The sequence below is a fragment of the Branchiostoma lanceolatum genome, chromosome 2 (assembly GCF_035083965.1).
Source record: "Branchiostoma lanceolatum isolate klBraLanc5 chromosome 2, klBraLanc5.hap2, whole genome shotgun sequence".
NCBI lineage: Eukaryota > Metazoa > Chordata > Leptocardii > Amphioxiformes > Branchiostomatidae > Branchiostoma > Branchiostoma lanceolatum.
The window spans coordinates 35429055-35448437 of NC_089723.1; the positions used below are offsets into that span (position 1 = coordinate 35429055).

At 41.0% G+C, this 19383-nt stretch overlaps 1 protein-coding gene across 4 annotated transcripts; it reads left to right on the forward strand.

Moving 5' to 3' along the window:
* Nucleotides 1-64: 64 nt before the first annotated feature.
* LOC136428848 (HBS1-like protein) lies at nt 65-19277 on the forward strand. 4 transcript variants are annotated; one of them, XM_066418643.1, is made up of 20 exons: nt 76-295; nt 1028-1096; nt 1691-1870; nt 2319-2452; nt 2889-2946; nt 7462-7657; nt 8239-8335; nt 9114-9183; nt 10544-10709; nt 11036-11153; nt 11910-12056; nt 12572-12646; nt 13075-13192; nt 13587-13655; nt 14186-14290; nt 14871-14961; nt 15527-15635; nt 16044-16144; nt 16830-16974; nt 17585-19277. In XM_066418643.1, the coding sequence occupies exons 1-20, from the start codon at nt 253-255 to the stop codon at nt 17591-17593; spliced, it is 2100 nt and encodes a 699-aa protein (XP_066274740.1). In that variant the 5' UTR covers nt 76-252; the 3' UTR covers nt 17594-19277. The 4 variants fall into 4 exon arrangements, with proteins under 4 accessions (XP_066274739.1, XP_066274742.1, XP_066274740.1 ...); XM_066418644.1 differs by having other exon boundaries at nt 7468-7657; XM_066418645.1 differs by lacking the exons at nt 15527-15635; nt 16044-16144; nt 16830-16974; nt 17585-19277 and adding an exon at nt 15290-15374 and having other exon boundaries at nt 75-295.
* The last annotated feature ends 106 nt before the right edge of the window (nt 19278-19383 follow it).

Below are 19383 nucleotides of genomic sequence, written 5' to 3' on the forward strand. Positions count from 1 at the left end.
TTGGATGGATCTAATTCTTGAAATGATTACATCATTTCTTGAGGTTGAAGGTCAAAAATATATACTCATGCGCACTGACCTGTTTTCTTTCTTTTTTGCCAAGATGGCGGTCCATGATGTGATGGAAGTCGGCTAACTCGTGTGTTGATGGCATTCTCTGCAAATTCGGTGGTTAGACAGCAATTTCGAGGAAAGCGTGGGGTTTAGAACTAGTTCAGGGTTTCCGGAGCGGGCTACTGACCAGAAGAAGCCATGTCACGTCACAGAAATATCCGATCTATGAACGTCCATGATGGTCTGTTGTAAAAAAATATTCTGCATGTACCTTGATACCCAAAAATATTTTGCTGACTTTGCTTTGTTAGTTTGATGGTTTTGTTTGTGTTATTGGCTCTAGAATTGTACACTAGAATTTTCAGTTCATTTACATTTTTATTTTCATTTAGATCATAGCTTGTATGAGGTGTATTAAAAAGTCTATCATGTTATCAATGAATGTTGTTCTTTTATCACATCATCACATGCTACAATTTTACAGGGAAACAAAAAATATAGGAAAACAAACATAGAGATCAATATGTGCACACAGGAGTTTGCATACTAGTACATGTCAGTTAATGTTGTAGGTTCTAGTGTTATTGCATTGTTCTTGAATACTGTCGTCATCTGATTCCCTCAGGTTCTTTTGACCAAATTTGTGACACAAATGTTTGTAACAGGTTGCAATACTCCCACAGTCTATTTGCTGAAGGTACATGTATATTGCAGTGTGTATTGTACAGCGGTATGCAAATGTCAGGATCATAATGGCTCTATAAGTGAAGCTATGACAATTCCTGAGCATAAGTTTATATGTACCTTTTATATCAATTTGTTCAACAGTAACATGCATGCTTTCTCCTTTGTTTGCATATGAGAAATATATTATTTAATATGGTAGATTGAAATCACAAACCTGATGTGGTTGGAATTAGCTTGTAAAGGTGATGGGTTATGATAAACCTCTGATATTTTCCTCCATTCCCAGAGTATGAAGGCTATGACGACGTGTATGGTCACTCAGTGGAGGACGACTATGGGGTTTCTCCTGCAACAGGTAGGGATATATAATGTACAGCCTTATCATGGATGTTGTACATTTTGTACATTCATTGATGTATATCATATGTATATGTGTAGTTTATTTGAAATCAATGTACTAAGTATGCTGGTACGGTATTAGCAATGTAGAATTTTAGTATACTTATAGTTTAAAAAAGTTACAAGTACATGTAGTTGTCACGTTATGCTCTTTGATTGTCACCTGTAATAAATCTACCAAGGACCATCCATCATCCTGATTCCATGCCTTTTTGTTCATTATCAGTGACTATGGTAAATCCAATACTGCTTAACATTTTTGTGCAGTTTCTAAAGTTTGAAATAAGTTCCAGTGCTACTATTTTCCTTTCTAGAGTAGAAATGAACATACAGTCAAACCTGTACAACTACAAGTGACCACCTATCCGATGTGACCACTTTTTGGTGGTCCCTTAGATGATTTTTATCATTGACACAAGCATTTACATGTACATTATAGAATCCTGTCTGTAGTGACCACCTGTCCATATAGACCATGTTTTATCGGTCCCAAGAGTGGTCTTCTTGGGCAGGTTTGGCTGTACATGTATACTTATTCTCTTCCCTACAGAGGCCCAGTTCATGTACCGGAGGAGTGAAGCCCCTCGCCTTTCTTCCTTCATCGAGGAGTCGAAGAAAGAGTCCATAGAAGAGGAGGAAGAGTATGACTATGACGATCAGGAAGACCACGATCACTCCTTGTCTGACTCCCAAACGTTCCAGTGGCCTCGGCTCAGTGATCAGAATGAAGGTACAATGTACATGTAGTTATGTTCTGGTGAAATAAAATCTATTTTGCTATCATCATGATCATATTGGGCTGTTTGCATGCTATTGATTTATGGGACCAGGAAGTATTACATCTTGAAAATCTTGTGGTTGTTTTGTTATCATGGTTTTTGTGGTGCCGCTCTACCACGAAATCATGACACAGCAATATGTGTTTTTGTGCTACAGTATTGTTTTGACCATGAACTGAAAACACTATGGAAACCTTTATCTACACCTAGCATTAAATCTATGCAAATAGATTAATTTACTGATGATTGAATGTACATGTAGATTGAATGATGCTACTATAGTAATACTTTGAAAGATGTTATTTAACTACAAAATGCGTGTGAAATTTCATTTTTAGTATATGGTAACTGTGATAGTTGTAATACGACAGTTGTGAGATTGTGTAACTGCACTTGCAGCGCGGTTACGATCATGTCTGGAGGAGATCCACAACGTGATTGGTGACAGTGTCCCTCAGCACGTTCTGGTGGACACGGTCATGAGGTGTGACTATGACCTGGACAAGGCTCTGGATGCTGTGCTGTCACTACAGGTGCGTGAATTCTTCTGCTTGGCATCAGTGTGGCATTAGAGGGTTGGACTCAGAACCAATAGGTTCCGAGTTTGATGCTCGCCATGCCCCATGTTGTGCCCTTGGAAAAGGCACTTTAAAGATATTTGTTCTAAGAATAGAAAAATAAATAATGATGTCACTTTTGGGGTTGATGCTAAGGCCATCCTTGACTTTGAAGGACTACCAAGGAGGAGGCTAAGGAGACTTTTCTTTGAGTCTGACCAACTGTATTTTTGTTGACTATTTGTGCAGTAAATGGAATATTTTGGTTTCCTACTGTCTAATGATAATGTTACACTCGTCAAGATTATCTTCTGACAAATTTATTTAGCCCAGCTCTCAAAAGCTGGAGACTTATGGATTTGACCTGGTGGTCATAATTAGAATGACATGTAAAAACTACCATTTTTCCTAGGACAAACCGAAGGAAGCCAGACCACCACCCACAGCTGCTGCCCCTCCCAAGACACAAGGTGGTTATTTATAAGGGTTATATTGTACATGAAAACCTATGCAAAAAGAGGATAGTGTTACAATGTACCTTGTATATATGTATCCTAATGTCAGGGTAGAGACTCCGATCTGGTAGAATTGGCAACTCCGATTGGGATCTATACTGGTAGAATCGCCAATTCTACCAGATCGAAGTCTCTACCCTGACATATCCTATAGATCTTAAGTCATTGTAATATTGACAAAACTCTCATCAAAGATATGAAGTAATATGCCATCATGGCAAAGATATATTAATGTACAAAAAAGAGATTTTAAATCTGTTGAAACGTTAGATTGAGCCATTGGTGCTATGAGAAAATTTGAGCAAATGTATTTGAAGCACAATCATATTTATTGTGTTTTGTCCACTGGTGTAGTAGAATGTCAGAGATTAAACAAAGGATTTAATGGCAGAATGTTTTACGCTTGTTCACGCTCACTTTGTGCCTTCTACTTTTCTTTCATTCGTGGCTCCGTGTCGTCTTGGTCAATGAATCGGTCACCATGGCAACACTCCGCCCTCCGCCAACTCTTGTCTGCACATCTCTGGGCTTCCTGGAAGGTAAGAACACACATCTGTTGACTTGGCCAGCCCTGTTGGGTTGTTAGGGCAGGGACGCACAACTGTAGTAGAAGTCCCAACCTCAAAATCACTGTGCAGTACAGCAGCGCCACCTAGTGATATTCCTCCATTACTGCAGTCTAGTTTGTCAAATGTTCCTCCCTCTTCATCCATGCTTTGTACTAAAGGGAGCAATCTCTTAAATGACAGCAAGACAGGCAGTAACTCGCTAATGAGCTTGTCACAGCTTGCAGGGGTCCATCTTGGAAGTGTTGAGACTACGAAAACAGTGTTACCGGTGCAGTCAGATATCGGTCATTCCCTTGGCAAGCTAAATCTTGAGGCTTCATCTTCCAAACCTCGATCACACAAGATAGGAAGTAAAGATGATAGTGTAGCTACTGCAGGGAGTCCTCAAGGAAGCAACAGTTCTACGATGAGCTTGTCAGAACTTGCCAACTTACATCTCGGTGGTGATGAGAAAATGAGTACCTCGCCATTGGGTCCCACCATAGGAAATCTTGGTGGAAAAATTACGCCTACCCAAGGTGTGAGCATAGGAAGTAGGGATGTTCCAACTTTGGGGGCTCTGAGTAGTCTAAGTCAAGTGCAGAAAGCCTCTGTAAAGGCAATGACTAATACAAACACTATGAATAGCCTAAGTTCACTATCATCTCTAGCTGTGAGTGACAAAGACCTAGACTCCGATCACAGAAGCTTGAGAATAGCTGCACATGGTACAGCGACAAGTTTTTCTTCCAGAGAGAAAAGTCAGCACGGGATTTCAGCTGGTAAGAAGGTGACAGAAGTAGAAGCCTCAGCAGTCCTCTCAAGTTCACCAGGCCTTCTTTCGACCCCATTGTCACAGCTAAGCAGCAGTCCCTTGGGGTCAGGCTTAGGGTTACTGTCAAGGAATACCAGTGGGTCTCAGAGTAATTCCTTACCAGCAGGGACAAGCCCACCTGGCCTTTCTCAGTTAAGCGGAAGTCCCCAGAGAACGTTGTCAAGTTTGTCAGGTCTTAGTCAAACGTCTGGTACAAACCAAGCAATAACCACATCGTTGTCTGGGCTAGGACAGAGCGTAGGCCCTGTGAAACTCGGTGGTGGGTTGTCTTCTTCTCCTGGGCAAAGTGGAATACAGTTGACAATGCCAGGAAGCAGTGGCAGTAAGCTAGGGGCAGTCAGTCTGTCTGACTACCAACTGTTAGGTCAGGGTTTCAGTGGAGGTAGTTTGGAGGATCTCGGTCCTTTGGGATCCCATCTGCAAACCAGGAATACAAACCTTGCATATGATAAAGGAAAGCCCATCTTGCCAGGGAGTGGTTTGTCTAGTTCCACTAGCAGTAATGCAGGGATTGGAAGCCTTAGCAGATCTGGGCCTGGAAGTGGAAAAGACACCTGCATTGATGACACCAGAAAAGGGTCATCTGCTTTGCAGCTCCCCCTTTCATCTCTCAGCAGTACTGCAGGTAAAGTTTCATTGAGCGGTCTGCCAGGAACAACAAGTGGAATGCAAATTGACCTCAGTGCGGCTCTAAGAAAGGACGAACCAAGGCCTTTGCATCTCTCTAGTAAAACTCAGGCAAAAACAGCAAGCTGTAAAATCTTCCCTGTCTCACGACAGATGTCTGAAAAAACTGACGAGTTTGAAGATAGGCCGATTAGTCCATTTTACTGGGAACAGAGCGTTTCTCTTTCGAAGGAAGCCGTTGCTCGCCCGTCTCCCTTTGCACAAGCGCTCTGTTGTAAGGGCTGTGATTACAAACGGGCAGGAAAGCACCCCAGGTTTTCCTATCGTCGTCAAAGTAAAGGTCAGAGGTCAGTTTCACCGGTGCAGTTTACCCAGATAGTGCCCTTTGACTTCTCCACGCCTTCTCCAGATGATGTGGTGAAGAAAAAACAAAAGGCGGCGTTCACACGCCCAAAAGACGCGGGGTGAAAACCCATTCATACAAGCCTTGACTTCAAGTAAATGCTTCAAAGTATTGAAAAGGACTTAATGCAGTACTCAATAAGCAATTGGGTTAGAAGAAGGTAGCCAGTGTTTAACTATCTCTAGCTGTCAGGGCCTGATAATGCCTCCTCCCTGGCCAGTGGAAGGGCTGCTAGAACTTAGAAGTGTGATTTAGCCAGGCTAGGTTAGTAGGCAAATTTATGTGCAGGAGTGTAAATGTTTTACGGAATTTTTGCTGGGAGCAATGTAGATTTGGGTGTAAAAATCATCCCACCAGAGGTATATCTGAGCAGCAGAAAAGTGTTGAGACTTTAAAGTTATATATCTGTATTCCACAGATTTCTAATGATAATAATAATTCATCCACAGCCAATACTATTTTTTACACTGGAATTTTACTATTTTCTTTCAAACTATTGCAGAAGTTACATATCTATTTGCTGTAAATGTTTATTTGCGGACCACCAATTACCTTACTTGTTAATATTTCGAGATTTGAAGTCACAGATTTGTAAAGACATGTACATGCTGTCACCCCCAATTGTTGAAGGTAAGCAGTACTGCTTGCTTTCATAATAAGTACTTGCTTTCATGTTGCCCACCATGCCACATCTTACATGAAGATCAGGTAAAATCTCAGTAAAATGATTTTGAACTTGACTGAACTGTCCAAAAGGACACAGACGTACAAAATGTACTGTGATGTTTGAAAATATATTTAAATGTAAATGTAAATATCCCATTTTTCATAAACTTACACTAACATAATCATAACAACATCAAGTCTCCATTTTGAAGCAATGCTTGAAAATCACAAAACAAATTTAAATTCATGATTGATAAAATTCTCCTTGTCTGTAACCAAGAATATTAAAGAAAAACAATGACCAAACTCAAATGGCAGCTACCTCAATATTATTATCTAACATTCTTTTAGTGATCAATATTATTCAAAGAAATAGGGGGGAAATTTGCCTCAGATTTGACTGGGACCATCACAGGAAAAATTTGATATATTTTGTGGTACAGTTCTACATGTAGATTATTTTGTACAGAAAATATTTTACAACACACTCATACATAACAATTAAGATTATTCTACTAATCTGAATGATCACAAAGCATCTGACAGTCCTGGTTGGAATGGTCCATTCAGACTATTTGGCTACATTATAGGGTGATACATCTATGTTTTGTGTTACTGTAAGTATTGACTGTTGTAAATGTAGACTATAACTTAGAAAATGAAAGAATGCAGTACACATATGTACATAGTACACAATGTGGTACTTCTGTGCAGTTTCCCTTCTACTTTTGTATCGCAAAACTGTAAAATTGTAAAATTCTGAAAAATGGTGCATGCAAGCAACTATATGCCTTTTGTAACCATCTGTAGGACTTGATATTAGAAGTACTTATTAGTAAGTTGTCTTGTTTGAGAGTGCAATGTTTTGTGGTTCATGCAGTTGAGAGAAGTGACAGATTTCCTGCAGTTTCTTTTGTGAGTTTTTATATGGATTTTGTACTGAACAATGGCTTAATAAAGTACTGATGAGAACCTACATGGATATGGTCACTAGTAGTGGTGTTGTGTCCTCTGTAATATGCAGGTAATCATACCTTACAAAGTACTTATAAAGAAACTCACAGTCAAACCTGGCCTTGACCTGTTTCTAGCTTTTACCCCTCATCTAAATATCATTGGACGGAACATTCAGTCGAGCGCTGGAAGGCGCAACAATCCTAAGGGGATGTGGGGGCATGCTACCCTGGAAAAAGTTTGAAATCTCAACCCTCTGAAAAGCTATTTCCTGCGTTTTTTGGAGGCAAATTTTGCTGGTAGATTAACCTCAGTCCGTCATTGGCTACAAAATTCTGTCAAATGACGAAATGACGGCCACATGCAAGAACACTGTACACAGTGTAAGGTATCAGACTTCCTTTATATCTGTCAGTCCTTGTGGCTTGTGTTGATAGGTACAGGTGCAGGGGACAGGTGGCAGCAGGCCCCAGCTGCAGACAGCTGTCACGCGAAGGAGGAGGCAGCCCCCAGGGTGGCCCAGGTCAGCACCCCCAGGAGACAGGTCAAAACCGGTTTCCAGCCGGTCGCAGCCAGAAGCAAACAGGTCACAACCGGTTTCCAGGTGCCTCCAACAGACACCAGAGAAGTGATGTGAGCAAACTTAAATGATGAATTTTTGAAGAGAACTTGACGTGATTTCATTTCGAAGCAAAGTTGAACTGTAATTTTCAACACAACATTAGATTTGTATCACATTGTGTTCTTGAGAGTTGCTGCAACTGCATTTAAGTTTGCAGTGGTTTGATGCAGTGGCCTCTTCACGACAACTTAAAACCACCGCGAAAATGTCTTCTCCCTGACTACCACCTTGTTTCAATGGCATACTAAAAATCACTGCAAACACTCCATTTTCTCCCTACCGGCGAAATTGAATCACTTTAACTTAAATGCATTTGCAGTAGTTTCTGTTATCATGTGTGTTGGTAATAATCATAATGATAGTACAATGCTAAACTTTCTTCCAACACTAAGGTATACACGTGTCAATTAGGTCACGTGTCTAACTCTTGCGAGCTCACGTTCGGAAGTGATTGGTCATTATTGATCCTGAAGAAGGTGACAGTGGTCGTTGAAAATTTGATCCTTGTATACCTTAGTGTTGGAAGAAAGTTTAGCATTGTACTAAAAAGTTGTTGCTGAGTTCTTTCCTGACGTCTATTTACGTTGTGCAGTGCAGAGAATGGTTTAGGCAGCAGCACAGAGGCTGGTGAGAGGGAGGACCAGCAGGCCATGCCTACATCACAGAAGGCCGCCGGCAAGACCAAGCAGGTAACTACAAATCACTTAACAACACATCCCATTCGATAGATAGATTCAACTATATTTTAGGGTCGGGGAGATAAGCCTTACTGTATACAAATATAATATAATATATCAAATGTAATAGAATATAATTTCATATAATATATCAAAAAATGTCTAGACCTTTGAACCAATTGACTGTGTAAGTGACGTGTTGGACGTGTTGATTTACTCATATCTATTCATATTATGATATACTAGGTTATTCATTTGTATCCACTTGCTTGTATGTATAGGTTATTAGTAGACCTTACAAAAGTCGCTCTCCTTTTGTTGTGTCAATAAATCAAAGATTTCATTTCATTAAATTCTATGGTTGTAACTAAACTGACTGCAGAAAGTTGAAAACCGTGATGACTGACAAGTTGTAATTCCTATCGTGTAACTTTAAATGGATTTGAATTATTATTTAGTGACACTCTTCATGTTTTGTAGTTGCAGACTGAGTTTGTATCATGTGAAATGTTACATAGTTTGTATCAAATTGATAGTACAATGAAACCTGTACAAGTGACCAGCGCTACATACATGTAAAGACCATCTAGCCAATGTGACCACTTCTTGGTGTTTCTTAAAAGTTAGATAATTTTTCCCATTGACACAAGCACAAAACATCCTGTCTATAGTGACAGTGGTCTTCTTGGGCAGTTTTGACTGTTTAGTACAATTTGAAGAGCTTTGTTACACAGCCAGAATGAACCATGCTTGATTTTGTATTGAATATTGTTTTGTTACATGTGAACAGGTCCTAGATGTTGCAGCAGAACTTAGTAAAAGGGATGAGGGCAAAGAGGTCATCAACATGGTGATCATAGGTAAGAAACTGTTTTGTATTACTGTGCAGTCAGCACCAGGGGTAGGGAAACAGTCATCACCAGAAACATGGAAACACAGTCAGCACCAGGGACAGGGACATTATTTCAGCACCGGGGACAGGGGAACACTGTCAGCGCCAGGGAAAGGGAAACACTGTCAGTACCAGGGGCAGGGAAACACAATCAGCACCAGGGACAGGGAAATACAGTCAGGGACAGGGAAACACAGTCAACACCTGGGACAGGGAAACACAGTTAGTACCAGGGACAGGGAAACACAGTCAATACCAGGGACAGGGAAATACAGTCAGGGACAGGGAAACACAGTCAACACCAGGGACAGGGAAACACAATCAGCACCAGGGACAGGGAAACACAGTCAGCACCAGGGACAGGGAAACACAATCAGCACCAGGGACAGGGAAACACAGTCAGCACTAAGGACAGCAAAACACAGTCAACATCAGGGACAGGGAAACACAGTCAGCACCAGGGACAGGGAAACACAATCAGCACCAGGGACAGGGAAACACAGTCAGCACCAGGGACAGGGAAACACAATCAGCACCAGGGACAGGGAAACACAGTCAGCACTAAGGACAGCAAAACACAGTCAACATCAGGGACAGGGAAACACAGTCAGCACCAGGGACAGGGAAACACAATCAGCACCAGGGACAGGGAAACACAGTCAGCACCAGGGACAGGGAAACACAATCAGCACCAGGGACAGGGAAACACAGTCAGCACCAGGGACAGGGAAACACAATCAGCACCAGGGACAGGGAAACACAGTCAGCACCAGGGACAGGGAAACACAATCAGCACCAGGGACAGGGAAACACAGTCAACATCAGGGACAGGGAAACAAAGTCAGCACCAGGGACAGGGAAACACAATCAGCACCAGGGACAGGGAAACACAATCAGCACCAGGTCCCTATTTTTAGGAGAGCCACACTTTGAGCACTTTAAAGATCTCACCACTAGTAGGGGTCCTATATGATTTCAATTGGACAGCTTTGAAAGATAAAGAAAATTTGGTCGATGGATGACATTATCATACATGATACTGTATACTGTAATTCTTGATTTGTTAACTGTAACTTAATTTTAGCGAATTTAACGGTCACTAGGCAACCGCCAAAATTTCATCATCGCTAATATTTGATCACTAATATTTGAGACAGTAATGTTTGTTCCCATTGTTAAAATCAAGTTCCGTGACCTACTCCATTTTCCCCCAACCGCTATATTTCCCTGCCGTTATATTAAAGTGATTTACAGTATCTGAGAATATGTAGATGTACAATAACTTGTCACATGCATGTGATAGTGAATGCTGTGTTTTCCCCCCTCAGGCCATGTAGATGCAGGTAAGAGCACCCTGATGGGCCACCTCCTGTACCGGTTGGGACATGTCAACAAGAAGACCATGCACAAGTACGAGGTGGAGTCTCAGAAGGCCGGCAAGGCGTCCTTCGCTTACGCCTGGGTACTGGACGAGACTGGAGAGGAGAGAGTCAGGTGGGTCTGGAATAGATTTTGGGATTTTGAGGGGTTGATACAAGTTGGAATACAGAATGGGATATTGGGATTTTGGGGGGTTGATACAAGTTGGAATACAGAATGTTTGATATTGTTATGTACATGTGCACGTTAGAGTCAAAATGGCATAAGTTCAAGACTAGAATGACCTTGCTCTGGACTAACTCCCAACCATGGTCCCGAGAAGGTCAGGAAGCCAAGGTTGGTTATGTGTGACAGGGGCTCAAAGACCAGTGTCTTGAAACAACGGCTACCTATTAGTAAACTCTAAGGTAAAGACTCATTGTTTTATTGTGTACATGTAGGGGTATTACCATGGATGTTGGCCTGACCAAGTTTGAGACTGACCACAAGGTGGTGACCCTGCTGGACGCACCTGGACACAGAGACTTCATCCCCAACATGATCACAGGTGCTGCACAGGTGAGGAAACACACCTGGTGGATCTCATACTATAGGATCTTAGGCTGGGTTTACACATGCGCTTCCAAGTACACCCTGAATGTGCTTGGAAATGCGTGTGTAAACCCAGCCTTACCTTGTACTGTAGGTTCATTTATTTCTATAAGTTCATATATTTTCTTATTGTCATTTATCATGATATAGCATTAAGATTTTGTTGGGAAAAAACATGAAAATAATTTCTGTGCGAAATTTATAGAAGTTAGTATCCAAAAAATTACTTGCACCAGGGACAGGGAAACACAGTCAGGACTAGGGACAGGGAAACACAGTCAGCACTAGGGACAGGGTAGCAAAGTCAGTACCAGGAAAAGGGAAACACAGTGAGGGACAGGGAAACACAGTCAGCACCAGGGACAGGGAAACACAGTCAGCACCAGGGACAGGGAAACACAGTCAGCACTAGGGACAGGGTAGCAAAGTCAGTACCAGGAAAAGGGAAACACAGTGAGGGACAGGGAAACACAGTCAGCACCAGGGACAGGGAAACACAGTCAGCACCAGGGACAGGGAAACACAGTCAGCACCAGGGACAGGGAAACAAAGTCAGTACCAGGGACAGGGAAACACAGTCAGTACCAGGGACAGGGAAACACAGTCAGTACCTGGGACAGGGAAACAAAGTCAGTACCAGGGACAGGGAAACACAGTCAGTTATGGCAATGTCATGTTATCCCTTTCAGATTAAAGCTAAATTTTGTCCTTTCATGACTGCAGGCAGATGTAGCCATCTTGGTGGTCGACGCCAGTACTGGGGAGTTCGAGGCCGGGTTCGAGGCCGGCGGACAGACGCGGGAACACGCCATGTTGGTCAGGTCACTCGGGGTCACGCAGCTGGCCGTGGCCGTCAACAAACTGGACACAGTAAGTCTGGCTTATCAAAACATACAGAAGTGATAGCGTTGTGTTGCCGTAAAAGTTTTAAAAGAGTTGGGAAGAGGTCCTGGGTTCAAATCCCCTGACTTCCCATTGATGTTGTGCCCTTTGGGAAAGGTATTTAAGACAACTTTTCTCACTCCACCCATGTGTAAAATTGGGTACCTGACTTTGGTTGGGGAGGTAAAAGGCAGTGGAAGGAGAGGGATGGGCTCCGCCTTCCAATGCCGTGCCCTAGACACAGTGGATAACAACCCACTGACCCTACGGCTTCAAAAAGGCTGTGGGACTACCTTTACGGAAGTGATGAAATTTTCTGTAAATAGTAGTTTAATTTTGATTAAGAATTCATGTAGAAATTGTAAAATTAAGTATGCTTTATTTTCTGCACATTGTACATGAAGGGTATCTCTGTATCTATATAGCTGGGAATGTTACCCTTTGGTTCATCACAACAGGGTACTTTGTGTCGATGCTACATTAATGTACCCTTTATTCCACAGGTGGGCTGGTCAGAAAACAGATACCAGGAGATTGTTAAGAAGCTGGGGCATTTTCTCAAGCAGGCAGGATTCAAGGTCCGTAAAATACATTCAATTTGATCTGAATCAAATATTTACAGAAGATATTTTGTTATGACTAAGTCTTGTTTTAGATATGAAACAAATTTTTTCAACAAAGCTGGTTTATTTATATTTTGTAGACCTAAAAAAAGAGCATAGCAGTATAGAGGCACATTATTAATATCATTACAAAGACACAGTTGAGAGGTGAAGCAGTCATCCTCAATTGAGGTGAAGCATGATGCTTTAGTAGCTAGTGGTAGTGCAATGTGGCTTTGCTACTCCTTTTTTTTGCCAACTATACAGGGTCACTCCTACTCTTCTAAATAAGTGTGTTGGGTTAGTACATGACATTTGACTTTTTCATAGTATGGTTTCTGAATAAAATTTTGTAATGATGATCATAAGCTATGCTGAATGAACCAGTGTGTTTCCCTGTGCAGGACTCTGACGTTGTCTACATCCCTGTGAGCGGTCTTCAGGGAGAGAACTTGATCAAGCCCGCTTCTGAACCCCCGTTAACCACCTGGTACAAGGGGCCATGTCTGCTACAGCAAATAGGTGGGTTTGCCATATACAATGCTCATGATTACCCCTGGTTTTGTTTTCAATGTGTCTGTTTGTTTGTTTGTTTGCTTGTGTGTTTGTAATTTTTTTAATGCAGTAGAGTGGCTGGTTTTTCAATGCTAGGCATGTCGAACAAGTTGGGTCAAATGAGGCACCTGCTATATGCAAGTTTGTTGCCTTATGATGTCGGTCAGGAAAATATGAATTAAGACAGAATCAGTGAGAAGTTAACAATAATGAATCCTACAAGAAATTCACAAAAGCTGAAAATGTTTTACAGAGGTATGAGGTATCAATTACTACAAGGCATAGGATAGGTCCCATCTGATTGGTTCTGTGTTGAGAAACACTCCTGAATGACTAACATGAGTCTCATTTTTGTACACAGATTCTTTCAAGTCTCCTCCAAGGCCTGTGGACAAGCCATTTAGGTTCTGTGTTTCTGATGTTTTTAAAGGTGAGAAATATAGACTTTGTTTTGCTAATGGCATGGTATATCTTTTATCTATTTGCTATTACAAGTGTTCATCCACTTTGAAAAACAGTGGGTTTGAGAAATCTCTAGTGCAGCACCCCGTTGAGTTGGAGGTTTGGTTGGACGTATCTTTTTAGGGTGACAGAATTATATATCCTGGTGTCCTTATGTTTTAATTAGTTATGTCAGTATAGTACAGGTATAGGTACAGTATACTACAATTATACACTAGTATGCAGAATATACTTGAAATTTACGTATCAGAAAATAATAAAACCATAAAGTTTGTTGTACTATATTTGATGTATTACATGTACTTGTTTAAATTAGCTACAGAATTTGAGATTGAAGTTCTTAAGAGAGGCAGTAGGGTTTGTAAAATAATATGTTTTGCTGACATTCTACTTAATTTTATTTTGTGCACCCAAAATTCTTTCTGTGCACCTAAATTTTCAGGTTAAGTTCACCTATTCTCAAAAATGAATTTGAGCCCTGTTGTGTTCCTGTTGCAGGGATGGGGAGTGGTTTCAGTGTCGCGGGCAGGATGGTGGCAGGGAGCATACAGAACGGCACCAGGGTCATGGTGATGCCATCAGGGGAAACTGCAACGGTCAAAGGTAGAAACTGAATACTTTGGTTTATGTGTTAATCTTGGGTGAAGTAGTACAGAATTAGCTACATGTACATGTATGCCTGTGGGGGAAATCAACCGGTGCAATGGCCTAGTGGATAGAGTGTTCGCCTTGCATACGGTAGGTCGTGAGTTCGAACCCCGGCCGGGTCATACCAAAGACTTTTAAAAATGATACATACTGCTTTCTCTGCTTAGCACTCAGCATTTGAGGAAGAGTATGGTAGTTAAACACGCACCACTACCAGTGGACTAGCCCCCCGCTGTAGTGATAAAGTTGTGTGGCCCAGCTGGGCTACCAAAACGGAGATGGGCGCCGCCTTATGCACCGTCTGGTGCGGGGAGGACTTTAACTTTTTTTTAATGCCTGTGGGGGAAACTAGACATTTTGTTTCCTATTGGACTCTCTAAAATTGTCTTCACTTTATTTGCATATGAACCATACAGTAGTTTGTGGTTAAAAGCCTATTCAAGCAACTGGATATGATTTTGGAAAACTTTTAGGCGTATCGTATTACCTGGATGTCAAACCTTCATCGACTGGCTTTTTTCTCACCTTGTCTCAGGAATTGCAATGCACGACTTCCCGATGAACTGGGCGTGTGCAGGGGACCACGCCACACTCACAATAACGGGCACTGATATAATGAAAGTCAGGTAAGAGGTCACTGTGACTTTTAAAGATGTAACAATCATCTCCTCTAGGTTTAAATGTATACTTGAAGACTGATACGGACATTACTCTTGAAAAGGTATATGCATACTCTCCTGTAGGAAAGTGGACACTCCGGGACTTTTAAGTGTTCATTCCTGTTGTTTGTTTAAAGTCCATGGGCCTGCCTAAAAATAGAGGAATGTTGACTTAAAATATTCAATATTCTTTTCTAGAGAAATGTCCAGATTTGATTGGACTGAACTTATTTGGATGTGAAACAGTACTACATGTATGTATTGTACATTGTAGTAACCAGTATTCTGCCCCCAGTGTTGGGAGTGTGCTGTGTGACTTTGCCAACAGTTCTATGTACATTGTAGTAACCAATGGTAGTAACTAGGTAGTTGTAGTGGGCAACCTCAAGCCAACCGTACACACTCACGCCACATCTTCAGAAAAGACACTGGAGCCGCATATCCCTGTTTAGGAAAGATGTCGGTTAGCTTGAGTGCCTCTTTCCCCAATTCCAATGGTAGTAACTAGTGTTATGTGTATGTCCCCATGCAGTGTTGGGAGTGTGCTGTGTGACTTAGCCAACCCCATCCAGGCCGCCTCCAGAATCAAGGCCAGAGTCATCATCTTCAACATTGATGTGCCAATCACTAAGGGATTCCCTGTGAGTTTCTCCACATTCTACCAGAGATTTTTGTTTTTGTTTGTTTTTATTCCATACCCAGTAAACTGCCCCATGGTGTAACACACCAGGTTTGTACTTGGAGTACAAGTTGCATATCCGAACAGATTTATTTTACCCACTCACAGCGAAGGACTCCTGTTTTCTCAATAAGTGTAGTTGGTTCTTTAACAGTTTGCTGTGGGGCTCTCTCAAACACAGGGCCTCCATCTAACCTACATACAAAGTACCCCTACTCTTTTCAGTTGGTTATTTTACGTGCTCGATGTGTGACTCTCCCCAAGCACAGGACCTCCATTGAACATCAAGCTTCAGTGAGATAACCACTTAACCCTTTCAAGGTGATACTGTACATCTTGGCTCATTGTGTTTGTTTCCATGTTTCCGTAGGTGGTGTTCCATTACCAGACGCTGAGTGAACCTGCAAATATCCGTAAACTCATCAGCCTGCTGCATAAAAGTACTGGTGAGGTCACGAGAAACAAACCCAGGTATGATACCCACAAACTCTATTACTGATGGGGTTTCAGATATAATCATGTCAATGTGTATGTTTTGTGTACTTATTTTAATTAGTTGTAGTTTAACTACCAGATTGGAAATAGGTCAACTTTGCTTTGATTTAAATGATTTTAGTTTGGAAAAATTCAATGTAGCACATTTGATTGTTGGATTTTTTAAAAGGTATTTTAGACCAAACAGAAAGTTTTCTTATTTTTTGCTTTGCATTGTTTCAGCATTTGGTAGAAGTAATCCTCTTATTCTTCCTTCTCACTCCCAAAATAAATTGTTTGCGCACTTGAAGTAGGCCATGACAGTTGCATGTAAATAAGGGAAAACTTAATACAAATTTCAGGTGAGTCTTTAGATCATCATCCTTTGGGATGTATCAAAGACAGACATGTGCATGAGATATCATATTGGATCCTAATGATGTTTATTGTTTTTATTGTAAAGTTCTGAGCTTTTGATCCAACACAAAGAAAGGAACTCACCTTGAATTTTTGGTCGGAACTCCAACCTCCCTCAGATGTTTGATTCACTGCGCTGAAGCAATTGAAGCCAGAAGCCTGATGATGTCAGTAGTGAGTCAAAAGAGGCTCAAAACTTTACAATATGTACTCTACCAACACAGATGAGCTTACATTCGAATGTGTATTGTTTTGGTGTTTCTAGGTGCTTGTCCAAAGGAAACAATGCTGTTATAGAAGTTGAGCTGAACCGGCCGGTGTGTTTAGAACTGTACAAGGACAACAAAGACCTGGGGAGGTTCATGTTACGGTACGGGAGTGCCACCATTGCTGCTGGGGTCGTCACAGAGGTACGTAAAATGCCCCGTCACACATTCAGGCTCCTTCCACAACTGTGCTCTTTACCACTCCCCAATCAGCGATGTCCCTGTCAAGTGGTAGCAGCCTCACAGTTCTTGGTTCTAATTGGTAACTGGGAGACTCCTTCAGTCATGCGAAGGGCATCTTAAGGGGCTTGTCCAGTCAGACTTTTGTACAGCTTTTGACTTGTACGTTGTATATGTATGGTCTTCATGACTTTTTGTAAGATTTCCCATTGTTGATAGCAATGGGTCGAGTCATTAGGAAAAGCTAGTGAAATGCAGACTTAATATTAAGTTAATGCCCTGCTGTAGATTAGGACCTGGCATGCCTTTTGCCTTTGAGCTGTGTTGTTTCAAAGGATTTTTAGATCTTTTATATAAACAGAATTACCAAATATGGACAAAGGCTTTGTTCAATTTGTTGGTTTAAAAAACTGATTTGATATGATATAAAGGTTTAGAAATCCTCGGGAATGATTTCAAATCATGTATAACCAAATACAATGTATAGACAAAGACTTTGTTCAACTTGTTGTTTGTATACATGGTTGACTATTGTACATCATTCTCACTTCTTCAACCCTTCATCTGTCCACAGATCCCTTAAAGGACCAGAAGTAGTTGTCAAACACCTACGCTGTCCAGCAAACGTCATACAGACACATCTGGGGTCCAGTTCACCAGACCACTGACAAGGAACTAGTGCCCAGTTATATTAAGTTAAAAATGGACTGTCGCAATTGTTCTTTTGCTCCCTATGAGCCACTTCACAGTTTAAACTGCGCATGCATGCACAGTGTGATACATTGTGGGCAATATGTCAAAGTTGAAAGCCCCTGAGACATAAACAAAACATGTCTGGACATGTATTAAACATGGTCTAGACAAGAACTGTTGACTGGCATTCACCTTTGACCTTGCACAGGTGCACTTCAAACTGTGAACTGGTTTATTGTCTTATACATGTTACCAGAGAAAAGAAAATTAAAGTGTATGAAAAAAAAGGCACAACCTATAAGGAAATGTACCTTGTAGTACATCATGGCATACAACGTGTGACACCTTCTTAGCATATTTTGTTTGCTATACATTCTACTGTATTAGGAATCTATAGCCTGGAACAGGAGACTTAAAACAAAGTTTCATATGGGCACAGATAATGCTCTGTGAATATCCTGCCTAAATTACAGTATAGTTGTGCAGTTACATGCATTACATCATATTATATGAACTGTAACAATTTCATTCTACAGAACCATAAAATGAAAGTTCAATTTGTGGAAACTTCTAAGTTCTTGTGCATTCTATGCAGGATAAACACTTAACAACAACCGTAAGGAAAGGAAGATGTGTCTGAATGTCAATTGTTGCCAAACAATCTATCTCCTTCAATGTATAGCTAGAGATATTTTTGTGCAATCCCATCAGCAAAATTTCCTCATGTCAACACGAATTCATTGCGATAGGTAGAGATACTAGCAGGATGTAGCTTGAAGAAGATAAAACTTACAAATTTGGAGAGCTAGTTTGCTGATGTATGCTTGTAAAAGTGTAATTTATCAATAAAAAGAGACTTACCTTCATTTCACTAGATGAAACTGCATTGCAGAGACATCAGGGAAAACTAAAGTAGTTTTTCCCCAAGTACTCCTGGGTTTTTTAAGTTATCAAAAAAACTGCAATGAAAGCAGTTTGATAAAGATTGACTAGAAAATGCCAAATGTGCGTTTTTTGTGGCACTTCGCATATAAAAAATTTCTGCTAGAATTTCTTGAAAGGCTACATGTAACTTCTCTAGGTAGTTAGTTCTACAGTATCTTTGAACTTACCTGTTAATGAAAGATAATTGTCAAATTATCCTGTATTACACATGTATTTCAGTAAGTGTTAAACAAGATATTATTTTCCATTTCACAGCCAAGAAACTAGCAGTTGCAGTCAATTTATCCTTGGAAATACCTCCAGTTGCAATGATACATGTATAATGTTCCGCCCAGTGGAGTTTTCTTTCTATTAGCAATGTCTAACTAATTTCTTTATTTTCATCATAAAAGAATATGTATCTGTGATGAGCAACATTGGTAGTTTGTAAGACTAAGTGCATTTGATCAACTTGCTGTACGCTGTGTCATGATCAGTCCATAATGGAAACAACACAAGTACATCATCATCTGTTAGACAGTACTGTAAACTTGTGACGTTAACAGTGATTGTTGATTCTGACCAAGAACATCCGTGTATGTCCTTCTGTGGAACAGGGTCTGCTGAATATAAAGAAGTGCGAGTGACTTGTTTCACCTGAGTACCTTCTTTGATACAGCTTGTTTTTCCCCTACGTCTAAGCAATATAGAGCTAGCCTAATGAAATGGTCCCCCTTATACTTATCAGTTGTGAGT